Source organism: Antechinus flavipes, chromosome 4 (assembly GCF_016432865.1).
Source record: "Antechinus flavipes isolate AdamAnt ecotype Samford, QLD, Australia chromosome 4, AdamAnt_v2, whole genome shotgun sequence".
In the NCBI taxonomy this organism is placed as follows: Eukaryota; Metazoa; Chordata; class Mammalia; order Dasyuromorphia; family Dasyuridae; genus Antechinus; species Antechinus flavipes.
Window position 1 is genome coordinate 25,536,693 of NC_067401.1, and position 27,285 is coordinate 25,563,977.

Sequence of the window (27,285 nt, forward strand, 5' to 3'; positions counted from 1 at the left end):
CAACTTCCCTCATAGCCATCTGTTGGGCCAGTCTGGGGATCCAGGTGTACCCCGCTTTTGAGCAAACCCGGTATCTGAAGGGCTTTCTGTTGCTCAGAGAGTGCTAGCCTGGACAGGAAAGGATCAGTGGTGAGTGGAAGAGCCTCAGGAGACTTGGAGTTCAGCTACTAATAGGGAAACTGAGGCCCCAGAGAGAGACAGTGATGAATCCGGAGTCATCTAAAAGAATGGCAGAGCCAGGACCTGAACACGGGTTCTGACTCTCGGCTCCTTCCGCTACAAATTGGGCAAGAAGGGGGTGATTATTCTCTTTATGACTGAAGTTCCCACCAAAGGACCCATTTAGAGACCAAGTGCTCTTCACACAAGTAAAATCAAATTCTCTTTATGGATCTTAGAGGAGCAATGGGCAGCTTTGCTTGAAACGCAATTATTACAGACTTGGAGGCCTGTTGTGGGGGGGTTCTACCAAGGAGAGTAGAGATGGTCACATCAGCATCTTGGCTGGGCCAACCCCCCCCCCCCAGGGCCGCAGGCAGACCACTGGTGGAAGCTCAACGCCAGTCCTCACGTAGGGCAGTCGCTCGGGAGCTGGCAGTGACCTCGAACACCGTCAGGGCCCCGATACTCGTTCCATAGTTGAGGAAACTTGGGCCCAAGAAGCTAATGACTCCCTCAGAGCCACGTCCCTTCTTGGGACCGAGGCAGGATGGAGGAGCCCCGTGGGCTTGGAAAGTGTCACAGGGAACAGAACCCCTTTCAGAGAAAGCTCCCGATAACAATAAATATCATTCACATGCTGGTGCCCTAGGGCACAGATTCAGAGACCTTAAAGTGACTTGCCTACAACCTAGGTTTACTAGACCTGCTAGTAAAGGTCAGAGGCCCACCGGGCCTTAAACCGTAGTCCTGTACTCTACCCACCAAGCCATCCCGCTGCTCAGGGACACCCCCGCCTCCCAAATGTCCCACAATCTCCAGGCTCGACGCCTGGTGAGCAGGAAGCGTTTCGTGGGTTCATAAATTAACAGCTGCAGGAGGTCGTCGGCTCTTGTGCAGATGAGAAAACTGAGGAGCAGACCGGTTAAAAATTGGAGGCACAAAGCTAGAAAGTGTCTGGGATGAGATTTGAATCCAGCTTTTCCTGATTCCAGGGTAAGTGCCCTAGATCGGGGCTTCTTAAACTTATTCCATCACAATCCCTCATCACTCCAAAATTTTCTACATGACCTGGGGATAGAGGTCCACAAATCAAACATTTACTGATAAGGAATCGTAATTTTGCCACCTGCCATTCAGTTACAAGGCCCTGTATGTTTAAGAACTGGGCCCTCTCCAATACATCATGCTGCCTCTCAATCAATATTTGATTGATTAATTGATTGATTGATGAAATGTGGTCTGAGGTTAAGCCAGCAGAATTGTTTTTTCCTCTGATTCCCTCATGAGGATCATGAAAGCCATGACCATGACCTCATTGGTGGCTCTGTACGTTCAAATTCAGTGAATGAAACTCATCAGCCCAGATTGGAAACTAGTCTGAAGGGAATAATAGACCCCCTGGCTGCTACAGAAAAAGGGGGGCTGGCTCTGCTGGACTGGGACAGCTTGGAGACGGGCCAAGGATGGAGATGGCCCAGGGACGGAGCCGGTCCGGTCTTCCTCATCTCAGACTGAAGGGAATAACAGACCCCCGGCTGCTACAGAAAAAGGGGGGAAGGGACTGGCTCTGCTAGATCGGGAGAGCTTGGAGACGGCCCAGGGATGGAGCCGGTCGGGTCTTCCTCACCTCAGGAAGACAGATTCAGAGTGAACGTGCCTTTCAGTGAGCCCTGGTGCAAGAACTAGGCCCCCCTCTCACCTGAGGATGATCCGCAGGTACTCAATGCCTTCAGACTCTTCACACTTGATGGACAGAATCAAGTTTCCCAGACTACTGCCAGTACAATAAAAGTTTAAATGATCCTAGAAACAGAGAAGATATGTTAACCCGGAGTGAGGACAGACTGCCTGCTCATCCCTCATTTACACACCCAAGTTGCCAAAATCTCAGCAGGAGCCAAGTGCCCTCAAAGGAATGAGCCAAGAAGCTCAGGCAATGCTCCCCATCCATTCAATTATGCTGGTTTGTCTTTAACTACGTCCTTTTTCATTTTTGTCTCCTCAATGCTCAGCACAATGCTTTGTACACAGTAAGTTTTAATAAATGTTCAATGAACTGGATCAAATTTAAGGTGTACTGTTGACAAGAACTTTCTCACTAATTGTGTGTGTGTGTGTGTGTGTGTGTGTGTGTGTGTGTGTGTGTTGGAGAGGAAAAGTAACAATTTAGTGTTTTAATTTCTTGCTTTGATTAAATCTCACTAATTTCTAAAAGTTTATTTTTTTAATAAAAAAGCATCTGATTCTATAGCTAGTGCTTAAAAAAGATTTTTAAATTAAATTTTCATTCTGACGGGAATTTATTTAAATTCTATTTTGTTTGCCTAGACAACATTTCCTTGACAAAATTTTAAAATATCTGGTATCAAGATAATAGATTGTATATAATAATATATTTTTCAGGGTTTTTTTTAGTATGACTATTGAGACAAAGAATAGTTTTCCTAGTTTGGTTAACATTTGTATATATGATTACTTCATGTAAATAATATATTCTGTATTAAAAAAAAGTAGAAAGCAGTTGGAACGGGCAGGTGAGCCTGAACGATGACTTCTGAGCAATCCACAGCTACCAAAGTGTCGCCAGGTGGGGTATTGCTTTGATGGACAAATAAAATGATCTGCACACAGAGTGTTATTGAGGGTGAGACAACCATAATAAGCAAGGAAAGGCTCGTAAAAGAAGGGCGCCCGCGAGGATGTCGATTGCTCTGCTGCTGAATAACAACGCTCTGAAGTTTTATGCGAGGGGGAATCCCAGACTCTCAGAGATGGGGGACTGGAGGCTAGAAGCCTGAGCCCCCCCCCCCCCCCCGTCTTACACAGGATTTTCCCCTTTCCCCATTTATTTTTATTTATCTTTTACGTGATTTTTTTTTTCCTGATGCTGTTACATCCTACATGATCTATCCAATGGGGATACTTCTCTATAATGTGTTCCAGCACCGGGATAGAGACATAAGCATGAACCCCTGTCTCTATATGAAGGCTGAGTCACTACTCCCGAGCACTGAGTGTCGCCGGTTGTGATACGTGGTAAATGTTTGACAACCAGCTCCCCGAGGCGGGGTGTGTGGGGGAAAGGTAGAAATGCAGAAATCTGATCTTAAATCTAGATCAACAAAACAAAATCCAATCTGTAGCCTTTGGGGATTTCCAAGGCCAGTGTAACTTCTCATAGTGAAAATTTAACAGCCAGCTCTTGGGAGCTAGTTTGAGCCGGCTCCTGCGACTCTCCTTTGATCAGCCATAATCTTGGGGACTTGTAAGAAAGGAGGCAGAGAAGGAAAGCGGAAAAAGGAAGAAAAGAAGGAGAATGAGGAGAAGGAAGAGGAGGGAAAAGAGGAGAGGAGGAGGAGAAGGAGGAGGAAAAGGAGAAAGAAAAGGAGGAAGAAGAAGAGGAAAAGAGGAAGAGGAGGAAGAAAAAAAGGAGAAAAGAAAAGGAAGAGGAGGAGGAGGAGAAGGAGGAAGAAGGGATTGAGAGGAGAGGGAAGAACAAGAAGCAGGCAGCAGGAAGAGGGCTGGAAGGCAGCTGGCCACTGGGGGTTGGGGGTCCGGCCTCTCCCGCTCACCTTCCCTAGGAAGTACTTCCGGTACGCCCGCGCCTCTCCCTTGCACTCCAGCCTGTAGCCAAACATGCCGGGGCTGAGGTTCTCCTCCTCCTCCTCAAAGATGCTGCTGTCCGACGACGTTGGCGTGCCGATGTTTTCTGGGTCTTCAATCCAGTAGCCCCCGAACTGGGGCAGGATGACCAGCGGGTAAGGGCCTCCTTTTTCCACAATCTGGAAGCAATGAGGGCGCCCCATGTTAGCTTCCTCAGACGCCCTCCTGCCATAGGAAGGCCTCAGGAGTAGCCACGGACGGCCAGAGGTCTGGGAGGTCTCATAGATTTGGTGTCTGAAGGGTCTCAGGTGTCACCTAGTCTGATTCTCCCATTTTACAGATAAGGTCACTGAGACCCAGAGACGTTCAGTGATTGAGGAGCCTAAGAGCTGAAAGGGCTTCAGAGGCCTCATTTTACAGGTGGGGAAACTGAGGCGCAGAGAATGCCCCAGGTCAGCCCTTGGTTGTCCAAAGACCAGGGATGGGCATTTATGCCAGAAGAAAGTGAGGGGTCTTACTTATCCTTTCCACTCTCTGGGCTTAACTACCCAGGGTACCCTTAGAAAGATTCAAAGTTTGGATCACCAATCTCATTTTACAAATACAGAAACTGAAGTCCAGAAAGTGACCGGCCAAAGGTCCCAGGGGAGGTCAGTGATGGAAACAGGACTGAAGTACTTGGCATGGAGACCGCCCTGCCCAGAACCTTCTGGGGGTGACCTCCCTCTCCTTCCAGGGCCCCCCATGATTCCCTATAGAACAACCTCGAGTCTGGCGGGAAAAGAGGCTCACACTCACCTCATCAATGCTGGGGTAGGGGATGTAGTCGTCCTGGAAGACAAATCAGAGCAGAAGCCGTTATCCCCTGACGCTACATGAAAGATCTCCTTACGCCTACAATTATTTTTAAGATTAAAGAGTTTTACTGATATTATTTATTTTCATATCACACCATTTCAGAACAGAGCTCCTTTCAACCCAGGGAGCCTTTCCTCTCCAAGAGAAAACAGGGAAGTTAAACCAACAGCCGTAACAAAGAGCTGACAATGTAGGTTTCTTTTCTTCTTTCTTTCTCCCTTCTTTCCTCCTACCCTCCCAATCTCCATCTCTCCTTTCTTTCCTTCCTTCCTTCCTCTCTTCCTTCCTTTGTTCCTTCCTTTCTCTCTTCCTTTTTTCCTTTCTTTCTCCCTTTCTCTCTCTGTCTCTATACCTTCCTTCCTTCTTTCTTTCCTTCTTTCTTCCCTTCCTTCTTTCCTTCTTCCTTCCTTCTTTCTTTCTTTCTTTCATTTCCTTCTTTCTTTCATTTCCTTCTTTCTTCTTTCCTTCTTCCTTCCTTCCTTCCTTCCTTCCTTCCTTCCTTCCTTCCTTCTTCCTTCCTTCCTTCCTTCTTCCTCCCTCCCTCCTCTCTCCTTTCTTTCTTTCTTTTCTTCTTTCTTTCTTTTCTTCTTTCTTTCTTTCTTTCTTTCTTTCTTTCTTTTTTCTTTCTTTTCTTCTTTCTTTCTTTTCTTCTTTCTTTTATAACTGTAATTTTCCAATTATCCATGGCCTGGCAAAGGAGGATTCTAAAAGCAAAGGCCAAAAATAATCCAGGCCCTGTCTTAGGGTGGGTCAGAAGTGGAGCATATCCATCAGTGTTTGTTATCTGATGAGAGACTACTGGGTAGAGAGCTACCTGAAAAGCCTAAGGGAGCGTCCTGACCCCCAATTTTCCACATTTTCTTTTTTCCCCAATGTTATGGGTTAAATAATAATAACAACTAACATTTATATAGTGCTTACTATATACCCAATACTGTACCAAGTACTTTACAATTATTATCTTATTTGATTCTCACAACAACCCTAGGAGGTACCTGCTGATAAATTACTCTCCTTTTACGGTTGAGGAAACTGAGACAGAGTTAATTGACTTGTCCATCCCTTTCTGAGGCTGGATTTGAACTGAGACCCTGATTCCCTGCCAAAGACTCTGCCCACTGTACCAGTTACTGCCCCAGCTTCCTGCAGGTGGAGCTGACTCTGTGCCCTAGAGAATGGGCATTTATCGGCAGATGGGAGGAGATGCAAGGAGCACTCCAAAGTGGGGAGGGAGTTGCAGTTATCTCTGTGGAGATCACCTCTCCCCAGGAACCTGGAGCAGGAGCAGATCCTCCACCCTGCCAGATACCAGCTGGACCAGACTCCTGCAGAGGAGTTTATTGGAGGCTGCTAAAACTGCTCATTAGTCTCAGATCCTCCCAGGCAAGGGCTGACTCCTGATCACAGGCACTGCCTTTTGACCCCTAGAAAGGGGAATTCACTCTCTCTAGCTGGGAGTTGCCTGACAGAGGGCACCAAGAAGTGGGGACAGGAGGGAAGGTGGTCCCTGGTCCAGGAGAAGGGAGATGGGACGAGCTGCAGCCTCCGTTTCCAACTTGTCTCTGGTTGTGTCAAGTCCACATTTTCCCACAATCCCATACTCTACTGACAAGGTCAGTCACTTAAAGGGCTCTCGGTGAAAATCTTAGAGCCAGGCAGGTTTGAGAAGGACAACTGTGCACTGGTCAGGGCACTAAGGCTCTTCCTGTGTCACTCCTGCTTAGCACACTTCCCCCACCCCCCGCTGCTGCCCCATTTAGGAAACTCATCCTCCACCGACTCCAGTCTCAGCCCTGATGGAGCCATCCGGAAGCCCCCGCCCCCCGCTCACCTTGTTTTTCTGGGGTCCCGGTTTCTGCTCCTCCAGCTTGATGCCCTGGTATGACAAAGAAAACATCCCAAAGTCTGTTATTGATGGCTAAAATGGATGCGGGTTTTGCATGACTTCACACGTATAATTGGTACCATATTGCTGACCTTCTCAAAGGGTGGGGAAGTGAGTGAAGGGACAGAGAGCACCGGAAATCCAAAATTTAAAAAAAATGAAAGTTAAAATAAATAAAGTATAATTCACGTTGTTTAAAAAGAAGCTCTGTTCAAGGTTTTTTTCTTGCCCAACACAACAAATATGGAAATATGTTTAAAAGGATTGCACATATTTAACCTATATCAGATTGCTGGCTGTCTTGGGGAAGGGGGAAATAAAGGAGAGAGGAAAAAAATTAGAATACAATGTTTTACAAAAATTAATGTTGAAAACTGTTTTTATATGGATTTGGAAAATACTCTTGAAATGTAAAAATAAGAAAAGTTTTGTCATTGGAGGAGGGGGGGAGGGGGAGAGTCATCCCCATGTTCCCTCTGGCGGCTGAATCTTTATTTGGGCACCCACGGCCATGGAATCAATTTAAACCAATTACTTCAGCCCCAACTAGGCCAGGCACGGTGCTGGAGGCCAGGAGAGGGACGGCTGGATCTGAATTCTAGCCGTCACTAGCTGGGGATGCATGACCTTGGACAAGCCATGGGCTCTTAGAAGTCACCCAGCCCCTCCTTCCTTCAGGACGTGCAGCGTCTCGTCCAACGTCACCCGTTAGTAAATGCCAGTCGGAATCTGAGCTTGGGTCCTCTGGCTACAAACCCAGCATTCTTCCCCCTGCGCACTTATTGCGGCCCCTGTAACAAAGGGATAAATAATCCTTCTCGCCTGTGTCCTAGGCTGACGTAGGATCCAAGTGAGCTGACGGACACGAGATCTCTTTGAAAATCAGGCATCCCGCAGATGGAGGGAATTGTTTTTCCCAGGCACCCCTGCTTGGGTTATTATCAGCTTTTCTGCATATTAAAAAGAATGAACTTCTGCTTGCTCACCCAGTAGCTCAGGGAATCGTGGAGCTGAGCTTTGGTGACTATTGGGAACGGTAGAAATGGCCCCAGACTCGGCGTGGTCTGTAACTAAGCAGGCTCCGAGTCTGTCCCTTTCTGTAAAATCTGGGCGCTTGTGGGATGGGGGAACCTCAGAAATCAGTAAGTCACAGAACCATAGCTCATATTCCTGGAGCCGGGAAGGGAAGTCATCTCATCCAGCCCCCGTCTTTTACAGAAGAAGAAACTGAGGTGCAGAGTGAATTCGTATAGAACTTCAAGGTTTACAAAGAGCTTTCTATACCCAACCTTGGGAGGATTTTGTATCACCCCATTTACTGATGAGATAACGGAGGCTTCAAAGTCAGCATCCATTTCATGTTATGACATCGCCTTGGGATTTGCGTTCAATCCCCCTTCTTACTAAATTACTACCTGTGTAATTGTGGGTAAATCGATTAACCAATCAATAAATATTTATTAAATTCCTACTATGTGTCAGTCACTGAGCCACGCAGTAGGTTATAAGTTATAAAGGAAAGCAGAAAACAGTTCCTGCCCAGAGCTTGTAATTTAATGAAAATCCCTGTTCTCAGGGAGCTGGTAATTTAACATTTTCTGCCCCTAAACTTGTACCACTATAAAGCAAGAGGACGGGACTAACTGAATTCCAAGGTTCCTTCGGGTTCCCGAGCCTGAGAATAAAATGTTCCAAATCAATCCTCTCTTGGTCTGAGACATGGGGAGCAGAGTCCAATCGGGGCCGCCCCACTCACCCCCACTCACCCCCGCTCCCCGCAGCAATGGGAGAGAATCAGGAAGCAGCCAGACTCCGGGGGCTCTGCCCCAAGGAGACGCCTGCTCTCCGCTCTGCAGGGCCGTGGCAGGACTTGGGAGCCAGACCCAGTGCAAGGGGGCCTTGTTCCAGGTGTGGAACCTGCTCCCCAATTCTCTCTCCTTGCCATCCAGGTATGAGCTAAGGCTCTATAACTGGAATTAGGGAGACTTGGATTCAAATCCTGCCTCATACACTTAATTCCTGCGTGACTCATTTTCCCCATCTGCAGAACAAGGCGGGTGTGCTCAGTGGTATCCAAGGTTCCTTTCAGCTTTAAACCTAGGCTCTCATGTTCCTAGAGCTCTAATCAGCAAGTGGAAAGGTGGCCATTTTTCAGTTACTCTAAGATCCCAATTTTCTGGGATGCTCAGAGATTATTAAGAGGCTCTGGTTAGTTGGATTTCGTGATGATTAGCAATCAGCAGCCCCTTTTTTTAGCCTGCACTGAAAAGATTTCTAAAATGTGTCCGTCTGTCCTCTGGGTCCCGAGTATCTCCCCATGTCCCCACATCTTTCTTCGATGAGGGACGTGAGACTCTCATAAGCGTCACCGGTCACCACAGGGGACCAACACTGCAGATGGACGAGATCTTTAGCTGCTCAGTCGTTTCACTTGGGTCTGACTCCTGGTCACCCCATTTGAGATTTTCTTGGCAAAGGTCTTGGACGGTTTTGCCCTTTACTTTTCCAGCTCATTTTACAGATGAGGAAACTGAGGTAAATAAGATCAAGTATCTTACTGAGAGTCACAGAGTTTCAAGTGTCTGAGGCCATTTTTGAACTCTGGAAGATTTCAAACCCAGTATTCTACCCTTTGTGTCACCTCGCTGCTCCAGAGAAGGTCTAGACTTTTAAAATGGTCCCGAGCATTTTCTCCCTGTAACTTGATGTTGGATACCAGAGAGGGCTACTAAAATTAAGAGTATCTTTATTTCTAAAATCAGACACAATTTGACTGCACTCATCATTCCAGGGTCTTCCCAGACCCTAATGCCCTCCCCTAAAAGTCGCCCTCCCCTAAAAGTCATCCCCCCTAAAAACCATCCCCCCCAAAAGCCACCCTTCCCTAAAAGCTGCCCTCCCCTAAAAGCCACCCCCCAAAAGCCACCCTCTCCTAAAAGTCGCCCTCCCCCAAAAGTCACCCTCCCCCAAAAGCCACCCTCCCCCAAAAGTCACCCTCCCCTAAAAGTCACTCTCCCCTAAAAGTCACCCTCCCCCAAAAGCCACCCTCCCCCAAAAGCCATCCTCCCCTAAAAGTCACCCTCCCCCAAAAGCCATCCTCCCCTAAAAGTCACCCTCCCCCAAAAGCCGCCCTCCCATGTGTGTATCTCATCCCAGGGGAATGTAAACTCCTTGAGGGCAGGGCTGGCCTGGCTGTTGTATGTGTCCTCAGCAGTGCACTGGTACATGGTATTCCTTCCATAAATGCCCTTTTATCCAGGAGTGTGTTTGCTCAGTTGCCATCACAAAGAACAAACAAAACTTTAACCTTTAGGTTGTGGGTGTGGCACATTCCCAAATGGATGCTCACTGCTCTCCCTGCCAGTCTGGCTGCTGGAAGCCGGGGAGGAAGCCTTCTCTTCCCAGGCCCCACTGACTCCCCGTCCCTCTGTAATCCTCCCAGAACATCAGCTTCCCTCCTGCCTGGTAGTGGTTCAGTAGGGGCCTCCTGCCCGATGAAGGCCCTCGAGGCTAAGGGGATGCCTTGTCTTTCTCTGTCTCCTTCCCAACGTCCTCCAGGCCTGAGATGCTCAATGGGCGGCTCAAGGATGAGGGGCAGTAACTCACTGCCCGGTGACACGGGACATCATTGAGCTTCCATTCATTGAGGCAGGCAGGGGCTCTGCAGGTATGTGTGGGTGAGGAGAAGAGTAGCCAGAGGAGGGGAACAAGGGCCATGGGATCATAGATTGAGAGTTAAAAGACCCTTGGAGGTCTTCTGGGTCCATCCCCTCATTTGACAGCTGAGGAAACTGAGGCACGTAGAGTAAAACGCCTCCCTCTAGTCACTTCACCCACAGAACAATTGGAAGGCCGCCCCTTCCTGACATCAGAAAAGCGTGTTGAGGAGTCCTTCCTCCCCACAGTGGCCCTCCTCCCTCCAGCTAGCACCAGACCCGCCGTCCCATGCCGGCAAACAAGGAGTTGGTCCTCCTCGCCTTGGGTTAATCATCGTCCCTCAGACCTTCTGGGTAGGGCAAAGGCAGCGGTGTATCACCGCCCCCCCGAGCCAGCACTGACCCGGCCCTTCCTCTCAGGGACAAACTCCCTCCCGAAGCCGGTCCTGACCCATCCAAGCCGGTCCAGTTCTCCAGAAGAACAGGACCCAATGGAACCTAGCGCTGGGATGATCTTTAATCTCATCTTCCTTCAGCATAAAATGGGGATAATTCCTCCTGAAGCGTCTGCCTCAGACGCTTGTGGGCAACCGATGAAATAAATCTTTGCCAACTTTAGAGAGCTCTAAAATGGACCCGATCGATGGTTTCCTTGTTGGAAGGAACTCCCTCGAATAATGCAAATCAGCACAATGTCTCTTCTTGGAGCTCTGCCCGGGGTCCCAGAAATGGGACTGGAACTCAAGACTTTCCCCTCTGAGCCCAGGTCTCTATCCACTAGGCTATACTGCCTCCCTTTACCACCACCATCCTCATGTTAGTATCATTTGTTTTTATGGTTTTCTATATCATTCTCCAGAGATGTTCTTAAATATAAATAAAATAAAGTCATGTTCTTAAATCTTATCTCCCCAGTGAGCTGTAAACTCAAGAGCAGGGATGTATCAAATGTGGATAGAGGGCTGGATCTGCAGTCAGGAAGTTCAAATTTGGCCTCTGACACTTCCTCGCTGTGTGATCCCGAGTACATCACTTAACCACCATCTGCCTTGGTTTCCTCATCTGTAAAATGGGGATAATAATAGCATTTGCCTCCCAGGGGTGTTGCGAAGATCAAATGAGAGAATAATTGTAAAGCACTTTGCCTTGTGTCTGGCACGTAGTAATCATTGTGTAAATGTTAGAGATTGTTAATTTTTTCCCCCTAGCTTCCAACCTGGAAATTAGACCTTGCTCCTAATCTAAGCTTCGCCACGGCCCAAAGTCATCTCTTTAGAGCTAGGAAACCCGATGCTCAGACCAAGGCCCTCATTTGATTGTTGAGGGAAATAAGATCCAGGGAATCCAAGTGATTTCAGATGCTTACAAGACGTGTTTATATGGGACGTGAAGGTTTTCAAAAGATTTTATGCCTTCTCTCATTTATTCCCATAACTGTGTAAGAGAGGGATTTTTCTTATTGTACAGATGAGGAAACTGAGGCTGGGAGAGGTTGTTTTTTTTTCCCTTTCTTGTGTTTTTTTCCCCTCTTGGTCTGATTTTTCTTGCACAACGTAACAAACATGGAAATCTGTTTAAAAGGATTGTACATATTTAATCTATATCAGATTACTTGCTGTTTTGGGGAACGGGAGGGAAAGGAAGGAAGGAGAAAAATTTTGAACATCAAGTCTTACAAAAATGAAAGTTGCAAACTCTCTTTACATGTATTTGGAAAAAGAAAATACTATTAAATATTTTTAAGTGCTCAATCATGGGGCTAAAAGCAGCACAAACCTAGTTCTCTTTTTGCCAGGTCCTATAATCCACCACCAGGGATACTCTGGTGAGCGTCCCAATTTGGTGGGTTCCATGTATTGGCGTATCTGTCCAACTGTCAAAATTCTCTCTGCTCTGGGGCCCAGTGTCCCCATCAATCAAGTATTCACCAATCACTCACCAGATGCTTAAAACAGTGCCAGGTGATGGGAATACAAACACAAAGAAAGGCCACCTCTGGGCCCAAGGGGCTGGCATTCTAATGGGGGGCACGGGGGTACGCGCCCACGACGGAGACACTTACTTGCATTTTCTCCAGCATCTCGAAGAACTCTGCAGACTGTAAGACAAAAGAGGGGAGGGGAGAGAAGGGAGAGAGACAGAGAGGTCAGCGAGGCTGTCCGAGAAACCTTTTCTCCTCCCGCCGGGAGCGAAGAGCGGCAGAAGCCGGACAGAGATGGAATTAATTTGAAACATGAGAAAGGATAATTAGGTTTTGTCTTTACTGGGCTTGAAGACCAAAATATTCTTCCTGAAAAAACACAAACACTTGAGGATACTGGCCAGTGCTAAGCCGGAGCCGGGCAGGGGGAGGTCCCAGGGGGCCAGAGCTCTGGACGGCAAGCTCATCCTGGGCCGAGCCGCGATCCCTCTGGGGGCAGATGGCTGCAGCAAGGCTCCAGACTGTCTCAGGGAGCCAAGTCCATTAGTCCAACCTGCCGGGGGAAAGCTTGTGTGTTAGGACAGCTAGCGCGGGCAAAGGTTAAAACCTAGAGGAGGGCTGGGGGCCGAGGAGTGATGTCATATACCATTTGGGGCCGTCCAGATGGAAGCCCCCAACCAACTTCTTCCCTCCTTCAAGGAATGCCAGAGATTGTCCCAGACATCCCAGACGCGGTACCTTTGTAATGCTCAGGAAAAGAGGGCAAGGAAATGGAGAAAGAGAGGTCTCTGGGGACAATCAAGCCAGAGGTCTGGCCTCCCCTCCCCTCCAGATAGTGATGTGTCCCCTCTCCTAAAAGATGGCCTAAGACATAGAGCTCTTCCTATAAATCAGAGGCTCAATCATTCAATCAATGAATAAGCATTAAAGAATTTTTTTCCATAAGCATTTATTAAGCACCTATGATATGCAACTGAAGAAGGGGCTTTGGTTCAAAGGATGGGCCAAACCATTGATTAAGTTCTTTCAATAATCAGAGGCTCATTCATTCATTCAATCAATAAGCATTAAAGAAAATTTTTCCATAAGCATTTATTAAGCACCTATGATATGCAACCAAAGAAAGGGCTTTGGCTCAAAGGATGGGCCAAACCATTGATTAAGTTCTTTCAATAATCAGAGGCTCAATCATTCAATCAATCAATAAGCATTAAAGAATTTTTTTCCATAAGCATTTATTAAGCACCTATGATATGCAACTGAAGAAGGGGCTTTGGCTCAAAGGATGGGCCAAACCATTGATTAAGCTCTTTCAATAATCAGAGGCTCAATCGTTCAATTAATCAATAAAATTTTATTAATTTTTAATAAGCATTTATTAAGTGCCTATTTTGTACAAGGTGAAGAAGGTACTTTGGTTCAACAAATGGGCCAAACTATTGATTAAACTCTTCCAGTGACCAGAGGCTCAATAAGCATTCATTAAATACCCACTATGTGCAAGACACTGAGCTGGGTGCTAAGGATACAGAGACAAAAGTGACGCCCTCTAGAAACCTGCATTCTACTGTCAGACGTGGCTAAAAGAATGATTTCTGGGGGATGGAAAGGGAAGGGAGCAGACCGCTGACCTCTGAATCAAAGGGCCTGGGTTCGAGGCTCACCTCTGACACTACCTGGGAGCCCAGTTTCCCAGAAAGGATGGGGCGGACCCAGGGACTCCTAAGGCCTTTCACAGCCCGGAGCTTTGACCGCTCAGGCACGGTGGGCAGGGCGAGCTCATGGATAGGGGTCAGCCCGGATGGACACGGCACTACCGGAGGCCATTTCCAGCCCAGCCCTTCCCTGTCCCAGCACTCGTTCCCTCCCTCATGGCAGGCTGCCTCTCAAAATGCACAAAGGCCACGGTCTGGCAGCAGACGGCCGCATCCCCGGTGCCAAAGTTAACAAGGCAGCCCGGCTGGGCCCGCGGCCACTTCTCCGTGACTCAGTCGGCTTTCCACGCGGGCAGTTACTGTTTTCCCTTAGGAACGAGCCTCATTTTCCATCCAGAAGCACAGTGAGGAAGCGGGACAGCTCGGGGTGGGACCCGGACCAAATCCTAAGGCCTCTCCCCCCCCAGGAGATTCCCTTGGATCAGCGGGAGCCCCATGGGAACCCCCCCATGAGGAGTCCCAGAGATCTCCTTGAGGCGTGAGGAGGGGGCGTCCACTCCCCCCGCCCCCCCCCGCCGGCGGCCGGGAAAGTCGGGAGCCGGACTGGTTTTCCAAAAGGAACCTAACCCAGCAACCCACTGGTGGAGCTAACTTATTATTAGCAACAGCCGCTGCCGCCCGGGAGGGGACCCACTGCCAGCGTTCCTCCCTGCAACCGCCACTTTAACAACTTGACAAGTCAACCATGAAATAATCGCCCAGAACTCAAGCCTGACACACAAAATCACAGCCTGGGAGCCCGCGTTCCTGCTCAGCTTCCCCCCAGCCTTGAGCATCGGGGCCTGTCCTTCCCTCAGGCAAAGCCAGACCGGGGAGGGAGGGCCCAGACCCGAGGGCCCGGACCCAGGCAAAGCCAGCCGGGGAGGGAGGGCCCGGACCCGGGCGAAGCCAGCCTGGGGAGGGAGGGCCCGGACCCGGGCTTGGAGTGACCTTCGAGCCATCCAAATGCCCATTTCTTACATGCCCCCCGGAGGGAGAGGAAGGGGCCCTCGTGGAGCTCCCAGACCAGGCGAGGGAGGGGATGATCTTCCTAACTGAGGGGAGACTTTCTTAAAAGAGGTAGCAGAGTGAGTGCCCTTCTCCAGTGGGCAGGTGGGGCAGGACAGTCATTTTTCAGTGGTGTCCAGCTCTCCATGACCACCTCCGGCCGTGATGCTAGAATGGTTTGCCTTTTTCTTCTCCGGCTCGGCTTACAGATGTGGAAACTGAGGCAGAGTTACGTGACTTGTCCAGGGTCACACAGTCTGAGGCCATGAAAATAAGCCCAGTGCTCTCTAAGCCGTATATAAGGATCCCCGTGGGATGCATCTTGACTTAGTTTTCAAATGTAACATTATCTATTTATTTATTGTTATATTATTGAGATATTATATACAAAATACAATAATACTGAGATATTATCTATCTATTTATTGTTTATTTTCCAGCCATGTCTGACTCTTTGTGACCCATTTTGGAGTTTCCTTGGCAAAAATACTGGAATGATTTGTCATTTCCTTCTCCAGCTCATTTTGCAGACGGGGAAACTGAGGCAAATGGGGGAAGTGACTTGCCCAGGGCCCGCATCAGTAAGTGTCTGAGGACAGCTTTGAACTCATGAGGAGCCTTCCTGATCCCGAGCTTTATCCGTCGCAGCCCATCTCGCTGCCCCCATTACATTCAGTGACAGAAACAACCCGACAACAAAAATCTAAAGCTTCAAAGAGGAAGCAGGATTGCAGGAGACGCTAAATGAGAGAATGATCACATCTCAGAGCTCCATAGCACCCGGCTACTTCATTTAAGCCCCACAACGCTCCCGTCACCCGGCGGCTTTGATAGATGAGAAAACGGAGCTGCTCAAGATGGCCCAGACCCCGAGTGTTTCTGTCCCAGGTCTTGTTACCAGTAACATCCCGGGGCTTCTTAACGAAGAGGATCACACGGGGACTGAGGAGGGAGACGCATGAAATCCTGCTGGGAGCAGGCTCGGCTGTCCCCCACTGAGCCCCTCACGGAGGACACGTCACTGGGTCTCAGCTCCCGTGGCCTCTCGCCTCCCGAGAAGGCAGGACGCCCCTGACCTGGGCTGCCCACGCAGACGGTGGGGAGCCGCGACATCGAGGTGGCTTGTGGCTAAGCCGGTGTCATGGCACCGGACACACCCCCGTGGGAGACAGTCAGGGGCTCAGAGCAGGGGCTTTCTCATCCCGTGCTCCCGAGCCCACACCGCAGCTTCGGACAGAGGGAACACGAACCCTGGCTTAACATCAGAGACCACGGGTCCGCGTCGGGGCCTCAGAGCGCTGGGGGCACCACAGTGGGCAGAGGGGAGAAGGTCAGTTTAGAACCAAAATACCCGGGCTCTGATCCCAGCTCAGCACCTGGACGGCCTCGGGTAAATCGTTTCAATTCCAGGTTCTTCACCTGTAACATAAGGGGGTGCAACTCAATGGTCTCAGAGGTCTCTTCCATCCTATTTACAATCTGGGTGACCTTGTAAAAGCCACTTAAAGTACTGGATTAATCAGCAATTCTTGTGATAAAATGAGGGGCTTAGACTAGATCAAACAATTAACCTATAAGCATTATTAAGCACCTACTATGTGACAGTATAAAATGAACAGCTTGGACTAGATCAATCAATCCATAAGCATTTATTAAGCACCTATTATATGCCAGGTATAAAATGACTAGCTTGAACTAAATCAATCAACCAACAAACATTTATTAAACATCTACTATCTGATAGTATAAAATGAAGAGCTTGGACTAACCAACACGTATTTATAAACACCTACTATGTGCCAGGTATAAAATGAAGAGCTTGGACTAGGTCAAACAAGCATTTATTAAGCACCTACTATGCGTTAGTATAAAATGAAGAGCTTGGACTAACCAACAAGTATTTAATAAGCACCTACTGTGTGCCAGGTATAAAATGAAGAGCTTGGACTAGATCAAACAAGCATTTATTAAGCACCTACTATGTGTTAGTATAAAATGAAGAGCTTGGACTAACCAACAAGTATTTAATAAACACCTACTGTGTGCCAGGTATAAAATGAAGAGCTTGGACTAACCAACACATATTTAATAAGCACCTGCTATGTGCCAGGTTTAAAATGAAGACCTTGGACTAGATCAAACAAGCATTTATTAAGAACCTACTATGTGCCTGGCTCTGTACTAGGTACTAGGGATAGAAAGACAAAAAAAGTAACTCTTGTCTTCAAGGAGACTACATTCTGTGGGGAAGGCAACCTACAAATATTTAAGTCTCTGCAGAATAAATCTATCCAAAGTAAATACAAAAGGCAAACACAAGGTTGTTCAAGGGCCAGAAGACCCCGTAGGGAGAGAGATGATGGCGGACACAAGCCACGGCACCCTAGACAGCGTCCTTGGCCCAGCTTTCTCAGTCAGAAGGTGGGTTTAAAAATATCAAAAGTGCTTTGCAAATGGCTCTAGTAACATGAATCATCGTTAACATCGCTCGATGAACACAAATGACGCCATTAATCCCGATGAGCCATTTTCTTACTGAGTGCAGGGTTCAGTGGGACAGAGAAACACTCCAAGGTGTGTATTCTTGGAGGTGGGAGACCATACTTGGAGTTAAGCGGACAGCCCGTGCTTCTTGCACTGAGGCTTCCTGGGAAAGGTCGGGGCCTTGCCTCTGGAGCCCCTTCCCCAGCATCCACCTGCTACAGGGCCTTCTCTCCAATTCTGGTCTCTCTTGGGGGCTCCTTCCAACCAACCCGACCCGACCAGTTATCAAACCCCGTCCTGAGGGCGCAATCCCAGCCTTCGGAGAGTTTACACTCTATTGGGGGGAAGTGGGCGGGGAGGGAAGACAACAGAGAAAGCTTTAATAAGTGACATTCTCGATCCACAACCGCTTACTGTACATCACCGGCCGGCTGAGCACTAACAGAAATTGGGCCCTGCCCTCAATCTAGCAGGGCCCACCCCCCCTTAGGGTTCATACTCATTACTTCTTCCCTCCCCTACACCTGCCTTATTCCTGGTGTTTTCTCTCCCTAAATCACGTTGCATTTACTTTATCATGGGCATAAACGCTCATAGTGTCTCTTTCAAAGAAACAGGGCAAGGGACTTTTGGTTTTGCATCTTTAGTGCTTTGCATAATGCTTAAATGAGGGAATAAATGAGAAAAAAAGTGTTTATTAAGTGTAAAGGACTGTAGTAAGCACTGAAAAGTAAGAGCAGTCCTTCCTTTAAAGGAACTTATATTTTAATGGGGAAGGGAGGTGAGAACACACAGGGAAAATTTCAGCTGCTCGTAAGGCCTAATGTTCTCAGGCTGCTTATTTTACCAGGTATATAGTAGGTGCTTAATAAGTGCTTATCGATTGTTCTTTACCCACTTTGGTTCATCCTAAACACAGCTCTCACCATTGCCAGATCTATTTTCTAAAGCATTCCTGTTATCCAGTCGCTTGCCTGCTCAAGAACCCACAATGGCTGGGGATTCCCCTTGGAATTGAGCCATTCATTTTTAAGTTAATCCCATCCATTAAAAAATCAAACGAAATGAAGCAGCTGCATATTCCTGACAGAATCAATCAATCAAATATTTACTGAGCGCATCCTCTGTGCTTGGCAGAAGACCCGGTGGTGATGATAAACCTGACCTCTGCAGAGAAAAGCAAGGAGGCCTGCCGCCCGGACTGGAAGAGCGCCGGCTGTGTGCAATGGCAGGAACACTGACAGAGTCCCAAACGCTCCCCAGCTGGGAGACCACGGACTGGTTAATTAGCCCCTCTGGGCCTCTGCAGGGCAAAAGGAAAACTTGTACTGCCTCCCTCCTGGGCTGCGCTGAGCAAAGCGATTTTCACAGAACAAGAGCAGCATAAACCACGATTACTCCTTCTCTCTCATTTTTTAAATGAAATCCCTAATTTGGAGCCTACCTCCTCCAGGAAGCCTTGGCTGATGGATTGCCAAGGACAATAATTATCTTTCTCTTTAGACTTCCCAGAGTCCTTTGTTGGACAGATTTCTTAATGAATGTGCTTATCAAAATAAGTAAATACTAACCCTAATGTTTCTCTCTTTCTGTCTCTCTCTGTCTCTGTCTCTCTCTCTCCATACATATAGAGAGAGATAAATTTATGTATATATACATTTATAAATATATAAACATATACACATATACAGCTATAAATATATACACATATATAGATATAAATATAAATATATATATACACACACACATATATATACACATATACAGATATAAATATATCTTGTTTGGTCCCCCACTGGGGTGGCCAGGTGGTGCAGTGGCTAGAGCGCCTACTTGGGAATCAGGAAAACTCATCTTTCTAAGATCAAATCCAGCCTCAGACATTTACTAGCTTTGTGATCCTGGTCAAATCACTTAATCCTGTTTGCTTTAGTTTCCCCATTTGTAAAAGAAGCTGGAGAAGGAAATGGCAAACGCTCCAGTATGTCTGCCAAGAAAACCCCCAGTGGGGTCAGGAAGAGTCAGACATGACTGATATGACCTCAGAACAACAACAATCCCTTATTAGAAGGAAAGCTCCCCTAGGGCAGGGCCAGTGTTTTGCCTTTCTTTGTATTTCCAGAAATTAGCACATTTTCTGGCAGTGTCTCAGTAGAGCACTGAGCTTGGAATTAGGAAGGTCAAATCCTGTCTCTGACATTTGCTGGCTATGTGATACTGGGCAAGTCACTCAAATTGCCTCAGTTTCCCCATCTCTTAAATGGGAATACAAAAGTACATACCTCTCAGGGTTGTTGTGAGAATAAAATGGCAAACTTTAGGTACTATTATACTTATTATTATTATTATTTTTATTTTCCTCCCAGTTTTGGGAAGAAAATGAGGGGCTCAGCTTGAATCAAGTTGATTAATAGAATTAAAGAACATTACAACTGAAAAGGAACTGAAAGCCTGTCTGGTCTGCTTCTTATTTTATACATAAAGACGCTAACATGGGGAAGGGGAGAAAGGAGGAGGCTTGAGCCTCCCGAGGTCACAGAGGTATGAAGTTAACAGTCAGCTGTCCAAGGTCGGGTCATGTCACCACACCATGACGGCAGAGTGCTGGGTGCTAAAGACCCCTTGGTGTTGACAATCTGTCATCCCTGGCACCCCCAGAGTGGCAGGTTTGGGGCTCACACCTCAGAAACCATCAACCCCTGTTAGGAATCTCACAAGGTGCTAAGTCACTTATCTAATTTAGCATGGCACTTAACAGTTCTCTAGTTCACTAATGTACTTATTAGAGTTCCACAAGATTCACACCTTTAAGAGAGCACATATAAGGAGGAGCCTCAGCCAGGATTCAGTCCGGGATATTCAGAAGCCAGAAAGGACAAGCCCACTCTCAGAGACGGAGACAGAGTCATTCCAACTTCTACCTTTGTGCTGGCTGGAGACTCGGAGGGAGCTGGAGGCTGAAGCTGGAGAGGCAAAGGACTAGTGGCAAAGGAGAGATAGGCCTCTAGAAAGCTAACCAGGCCCGAGGAAGGAGACAATATTTGAAAGAGAAATGAAAGGATTTAGACTTTAACGGTTGGCTGCATTTGGGGTGATCACTCTGAACTGAAACGAAGGCTGCTCCCAGAAGCCCCCCAAGAAACCTGCTCCCAGAGAACATTATATTTTAGAGAAGCATATTACATTCTGGCGCCCGAACATGGGACAGGCACGATCCTGATCCAGTGGAAAAGTCTCCTCGACCCAGTAGGGTGAGTACAGCAAGGAAACTTTGGTAAAGAGCTAAAGCAGAATTTCAGCTAAAATAGGATAGATGTTTAGAAAATAACCTTCTTTTCCTCTTCAAGGAAAATGTGTTGAAGGCTTGGTCAGACTGATAAAAAATCAAGGTTTAATTATAACTTGGGAGCAGATCATTGATCTTTTAAAAACTGTACAGTACACATCATCTTGGTTCTCTAAGGAAAAAGAATTGGATCCAAATTGGTGGAAATTAGTAGGAGAGCAACTATGTTAATTCTATAATGAAAATGGACCTGACTCAATTTCCAAAGACACATTTAATATATACAACTGGCTTTAGGAAATTATATAAGTTATAAGAAAGTGCAGGAGGGGGAGGATCTAAATAAACTACATGAAAAGGATGAAGAATCAGATAAGAATGGAGTACAATTTTGAGTGTGATACTTCACTGCAGGAGAAATTAGGTCTTCCACATCCCCTGACCTACCTCCCTCAATTAACCCTTCATGGGTGGAGGGAGAAGGAGGAGGGGGAGAGGCAGTGATACAACCACCTATGGATCAGTCTATGACAAGATTACAAAAAGCATTGGTTAAGGCAAAAAATGAAGAACAGGATGTATCTGATTTAATACATGCATACCCTGTGATTGAAGAGCTTGACTCTTCAGGTCCAAAAAGGTGAAAATTAAGGATTTGAAAAAGGGTTGCACTCTTTATGGGGCTACATCATCTTCCGTTAAGATGTTTCTAGATAATTTGGTTTATGAAATCTTAATCCCAGTGATTGGAAATCCATAGCAAGGACATGTTTAGAACCTGGACAAAACTTGTTGTGGCTTTTGGAGTATCATGAATTATGTAGGATTCAAGCCAGATGCAATAGGCAAACAGGAGTTAATGTACAAGTCACTTTTGACCAACTAGCAGGTGAAGGTCGGTATGGAGAGAATTCAGAACAGATTAATTATCCCACAACAGCTTATGAACAAATTGCTGCTGCTGCTATAAAAGCGTGGGGTTCCCTCCCAGGGAAAGATGGAGGGGAAGCCCTCACAAAAATAGAACAAGGTCCCAATGAATCTTTTGCTGATTTTGTGGGACATCTGCAAACAGCTGTAATAAGAACCATTGGAGAAAATGCAGCTACAGAAAAAATGACCAGACATCTGGCTAAGGAAAATGCCAATGAGGTTTGCAGAAGAATTATATGGGGACTAGACAAAGATGCTCCTTTAGAGGAGACCATAAGGCGCTGTGCCACAGTGGGCACAAATGCCTTTTATAGCCAGGCTATGATGAACATGGGAAGACAGGGTCCCTCTTGGCAAGGGACTTCTAGAGAAACTCGTCAATATTTTCAGTGTGGAAAACTAGGACATCTGAGAGCCCAGTATAGATATGGAGATAGAATAAGAAGACAGGCTGAGAGAAGACCTAAAACCCCATGTCCAAAATGCCACAAGGGCTTCCACTGGGCCTCAGATTGTAGATTGACCCAGGGAAACGAGAGGTGGAGCCCAGCCCCGCCCCAAGATATCCTACAAAAGGCAAGTGGGGCATGATGGCAGCCGAGGTTACACCCAGAGAATCTTTAGAAGGTCAGGACTGTGATGTGATCAGCCAAAAAGCAATCACATGGCAGAAAGGGATTAGGTGATCAACCAATAGAAAAGTAATCACATGGCAGAAAGGGATTAGGTGATCAACCAATAGAAAAGCAATCAGATGGCAGAACAGGATTACAATTGGAGAAAATACAGGCTTTTTAACCCAACAGGGCAGTATCCAAACAGTTCCAATGTAATTGCCAAGATGATGAGGAGAGATTTAGAAAGTGGTAAATAGAAGAGACTAGATAGGTTAACTGGTTGGGAGAAAGGGTTTGCTTGTATTCCTACAGATGGAGAAGGAATCAGATGCGTGGCAACGAGCACCTGGAGAGAGACAAAAAAGGAGAAAAACCTTGAAACAAAGGAGAAGATTTAAGTACAAAATCTACAGGAATCACTGGATTTTCTAGCACAAGATGAGACTGTTTCAAGGATTTGAAAACCAATAGGAATCCTTGGATTCCTTGAGATGAAAAATTGTTGCTAAAGACTGTTGCAGAACTTCAAAGCTTGTAGGAATTATTGGATTCCTGGCACATGATGTAATGGACAATAGATTCCTTTTGGACTATTTCTAGGACTTATGGACGTGTATAAATCCTCATTTTGATTCATGTTATTTGTTACTACTACTACTACTACTACTAGTCTATGTTATTATGTGCTTATGTAACTTATGTAATTATGTGTAATACCTCCCATATTGATGGATTTTTGTATATCTGCTTTAAGAACGAGCCCCTTCAGAAACCCCTAATCTGATTTGATTTCCTATTTCTTTACTGTTTTCATCTCCATTTTTATCACACACAAAGGGTGTGATCACCTCCTTTTTATGGTGTTTTCACTCCTTTTTTGAGCAGTCAGGGAGGGCGTGATCACCTCCTTTTTGGGAGTTCTGACCTCCTTGAGAAGTCAGGGAGGTCATGACCACCTATGTTCTAAATCAAAAGAAAGCGGGAGATATTAGGATTCTTACACTGGAATTGATAAGAGACAATAATTATCTAATTTAGCATGGGACTTAACAGTTCTCTAATTCACTAATACACTTAGTACTTATTAGAGTTCTACAAGATTCACACTTTTAAGAGAGCACATATAAGGAGGAGCCTCAACCAGGATTCAGTCCCCGAGATACAGAAGCCAGAGAGGACACAAGCCCACTCTCAGAGGAGGAGACAGATTCATTCCATCTTCCACCTTTGCGCTGGCTGGAGATTCGGAGGAAGAGAGGCCGAAGCTGGCAGAGGCAAAGGACTAGCAGCAAGAGTTCTTGGAACCAAGGAGAGAGAGAGAGGCCTCTAAGAAAGCTAACCGGGCCCAAGGAAGGAGACAATACTTGAAAAAGAAAATCAAGGAATTGGACTTTAACTCCTGGCTGCATTTGGGGTGATCACTCCGAGCTGAAACAAAGGCTGCTCCCAGAAGCCCCCAAAGAAACCTGCTCCCAGAGAACTTTAATTTTAGAGAAGAATATTACAAACCCCAGTTAGGGGTCCATCCCTGAGATACTTCAATGGTCGCAAAGATCACTCATTCAAGGGGAACCCCTCCTCTGCACGGTGGCCCAAGGGGATTATAAAGGTGAACAAGAAAGCTCCTGCCCTTTTGGACCTTGTAAAGTAGGGCGATAAAGCACGATACAAATTACTATAATAAAAGTGGGGTGAGGTGAGAGTAGTTGTGGGCGCTCAGAGGAGGCAGAGATCAATCGGCGGAACAGCAATCACGGAGGCCCTCCTGGAGGGGACGGATAAGCTTCTGACAGGGAGAGAGGGAAGGAAGGCATTCCAGGTGAAGGGAACGGTGTGAACAAAGGAATGGCGAGCAAAGGGGGAGACCATCTTATTCCTCTAAACAGCCATCCATTTGCCGGAGGAGAGAAGGGACATAGAGAATAATATACAATTCTACACTTATTAAGCGCCTATTGTAGTGCAAGGAACTAGGCAAAAATGAAATAGTCTCTTGCGTGCTGCTGGGATGACCACAACTTGTGCGCAGACGTTAAGTGAATACCGAATAAATTCAGGGAGGGGAAAGCCGGAAAACCAGGGGACCGTTTAAGAGGGCTTGCCTGAGCCAGACCGGACACGTCACGATGAAGGATCTGCATTATGTGGAGCCGCAGAAGGATTTGGAGCAGCCCGGTCAGACTCCTGGCTTGGGGATATTGGTCTGACAGGAGGGAGGAGAGCCGCTGTTTCCGGAGACTCAGACCTGCACACAGGGAACTCCCGCCGGGAGAAACTCCCTCCAGCTGTGCAGTGAGCAACTCCCCTCTCACAGGGAGGCTGAGGGGCTTGCCCAGAGATGGGACGTTCCGGCCTTTGAGACCAGGCCTTAAAAAATGATTACTGAGGGCAGCTGGGTAGAGGCCGGCCCAAGTCGGGAGGTCTGGGCTCAGACACTGACTGGGCAAGTCACTCAGCCCTGACTGCTCCTAAAAAACAAACGACTATTGATTGATGAATTGATTGCACGGCTGTCCCCCACCAGTCTCATGACCCTAACAGGGGCTGACATTTGTCTCATTTTAACGTTTGCCCGGCATTCACATTACCCCACCGGGGTCTCACAACGGCCGATGAGAACCAGTGAAAACCGTTTTTCTCCCCATTTTACAGATGAGGCAGCCGAAGTGGCGGAGGCTGCGAAGCTGCAACAGTCACAAGGCGATTTGAGTCGTTAGGCTCTAACCATTACACCGCTCTGCCTTCCCCGCCCCGCTAAAGCCCCGAGGCTCACTCGGCCAGCCAGTCTGTGGGCAGTGGGCCAGTCCCTGGCTTGGGACCTTGGGACCAAGCCTCCCTCCCTGGGCCGTCCCCCCTCCGCCTCCAGGAGGGGGGCAGACGGATTTATGACTGGTCTGTCACCCGCTCACAAGGGGCCGCAGCCTTTTCTCCTCGTCCTCCGCCGCACTGCCCCCCGAGCTAGCAGGACCTCGGCCCGAGCCCTAAGGCTGGGACGGCGGATGTGTGGGCCGCAGTCAGAAGGCCTGGGTTCGGATCCTGCCCCTTCCAACCCTGTGAGCGGGGGAGGGGCATCTCCTCCCGCGGGGGAGGAGCCTCGAGACCCCCGACAGCACCCACTGAGAGAGAGAAAAATGGAGGCGCAGGGAGACCAAGCAGCCGCGGGGCCGGCAAGCAGCCGGAGACAGAGCCGGGGCTCGGTCCCTGCTCCCTGAGCCCCGCACCCCGGTGACCCTGAAGGCAAGAGCCGGGGGGTGTGTGGGGAAGCCGCAGGGTGGGGGAGGGGGCCCTTCCAAGTCCGGGCCCCCCCACCCCGGCTCCTGCCACGGTGAGGCACCTGCTCGCCTCCCCCACTCCTCCAGACGCCGGCCCTCCCTCTGCCCCTACACATGTGCACACTAGACATGCTAACACACACACACACACACACACACACACTCACACACACTCACACTCTCACACTCACACTCTCACACACTCTCACACACCCCCTTCCCGGGCTCCTCCCCCCTCCAGGCTGACGTGCCAGCACAACACTGCGTGGAGGCAAACAGCTGCCCGGGCCCGGCCGCCTGCCAAGCCCAGCCCGGGGAGCTCGGGCGCTTCCTCCGGGGCCCTCGTGGGCATCCCGTCCCTGACGGGCAGGGGGCTCACCAGAAGCCTCCTTACGAAGTCCATCATCTTCCCTGGTCCCCGTGCCCGGGCGGCCGGGAGCCTCTCGGTCCCGGCCAGGAGCAGAGCAGTCCGGCTGGTGTCTAAAACAACTTCCTCAAAATCAAACAAGGAAATGCTGGGCTTGGGTATCTGCCCGGGACTGTCCTTCCACACGGACTCACCCTGACCCTTGATCCGCACTGGGCCGGGAGTGGGGGCAGGGCTGCCAGATGAATGGGGGGGGGTGTCCATCCATAGCAGGTTATGCAGGAAACCACATGGTAGAAATGGGAGAAAAAGGGAAAGTCAGTGAACAAGACTGGACAAGACGGCAGATTTTTTCCTTCCCCAGTCATTCTTTCCCTTCCATTCATGGCTTGGAAGCACCCAGAATGCTTCTGGCTGGAGACCCAGCTCGCAGGACCGGGCTGGGCTGGACCACGGAGGCACTGACCGGCAGAAGCCGCCGCGGGCTCGCGGATGGGCCTTAGTCTTAACTCTTCCCCCCAGGATCTTAGGGGAGCCCCTCATCCTGTCCCTCGTGCCTCACGGAGCCGGGTCACCTGGCTGCTCCCAGTGCCGGACCTGGCTGTGAAACCGGGATCCTTCCTTGACCGGGAAGAGGAGGCCATGGCCCCGAATGCCGCAGATTGTCCTCAGGGGAGGGGACACGACTTTGCTGACCTGCTCCCCCGCCTTATTCTTTGCTAAAAAAGATGGCCCTCGATTCCCACAGACTTGTGATGGGAGGGAAAGCCATCTGTGCCAGAAAGTGGGCGCTGAACGGGATCACGGATAGTCTTTTCACCTTTTTGTTGTTTGCCTTTTTTTTTCTTTCTCATTTTCCCTTTTTGATCTAATTTTTCTTGTGCAACATGATAAATGTGGAAATGTGGATAGAATTGTACAGGTTTAAGCTAGATTGGATACCTGCTGTCTATGGGAGGTGATGGGGAGGAGGGAAGGAGGAAAAATTTGGAACCCAACGCTTTCCAAGGGTGAAAATTGAAAATTATCTTTGCATAGGTTTTGGAAATAAAAACCTACCATTAAAATAAACAAGTAAATAAAAAAGGAGGCTCTGTAGGGGAGGGAGAGGGAAGGATACGCAAGGTATCAATGAAAGGTTGTTTTTAAACAAAGATCAGAGTTGGACTAATTTAGTGCCAAAGTCCCTTCCAGCTCTCATACTTCAGAACATCCGAGTTCTGGATGGGCGGGACCTTGGGCTCCGGATGCCGACTTAGAAGGCCTTTCTCTGTCCCTCAGTTTCCTCCACTTTAGAAAGGAGCAGCGTTCCTCCAGGCCCATCCACGGCCAGATGCAAAGGTGAGACGGGAAGAGAGATGGCGGAAGGGAAGAGCTTTGCACAGAAGCAGAAGTCATCTGGGAAGACGAGGAATTATCTGTACAGTCCAAGAGATTTCTGCATCTCCTTAGAGACCCACGTGGCCGTGGCAGATGAAAGCACAATTTAAAAATAAATGGACTGGGAGTACAGCTGGGGCCAGAAAGCCCCAGAGTGTG

The 27,285-nt window shown here is 48.1% G+C and overlaps 1 protein-coding gene across 7 annotated transcripts in view; it reads right to left on the bottom strand.

Annotated features, from left to right (window-relative positions):
• Positions 1-27,285, bottom strand: part of RAP1GAP2 (RAP1 GTPase activating protein 2) — a 261,381-nt gene that overhangs the window by 52,352 nt on the left and 181,744 nt on the right. For 5 of the 7 annotated variants that reach the window (XM_051992129.1, XM_051992127.1, XM_051992126.1 and 2 more), the window contains 5 exons: positions 12,227-12,262; positions 6,455-6,499; positions 4,564-4,596; positions 3,735-3,944; positions 1,862-1,965 (listed from right to left, as the gene is read on the bottom strand). In XM_051992129.1, coding sequence (XP_051848089.1) covers positions 1,862-1,965; positions 3,735-3,944; positions 4,564-4,596; positions 6,455-6,499; positions 12,227-12,262 — 428 coding nt within the window. Of the gene's footprint in view, positions 1-1,861; positions 1,966-3,734; positions 3,945-4,563; positions 4,597-6,454; positions 6,500-12,226; positions 12,263-25,758; positions 26,969-27,285 lie in introns of those variants that run through there. The other 2 variants (XR_007952983.1, XM_051992124.1) reach the window with 2 other exon arrangements.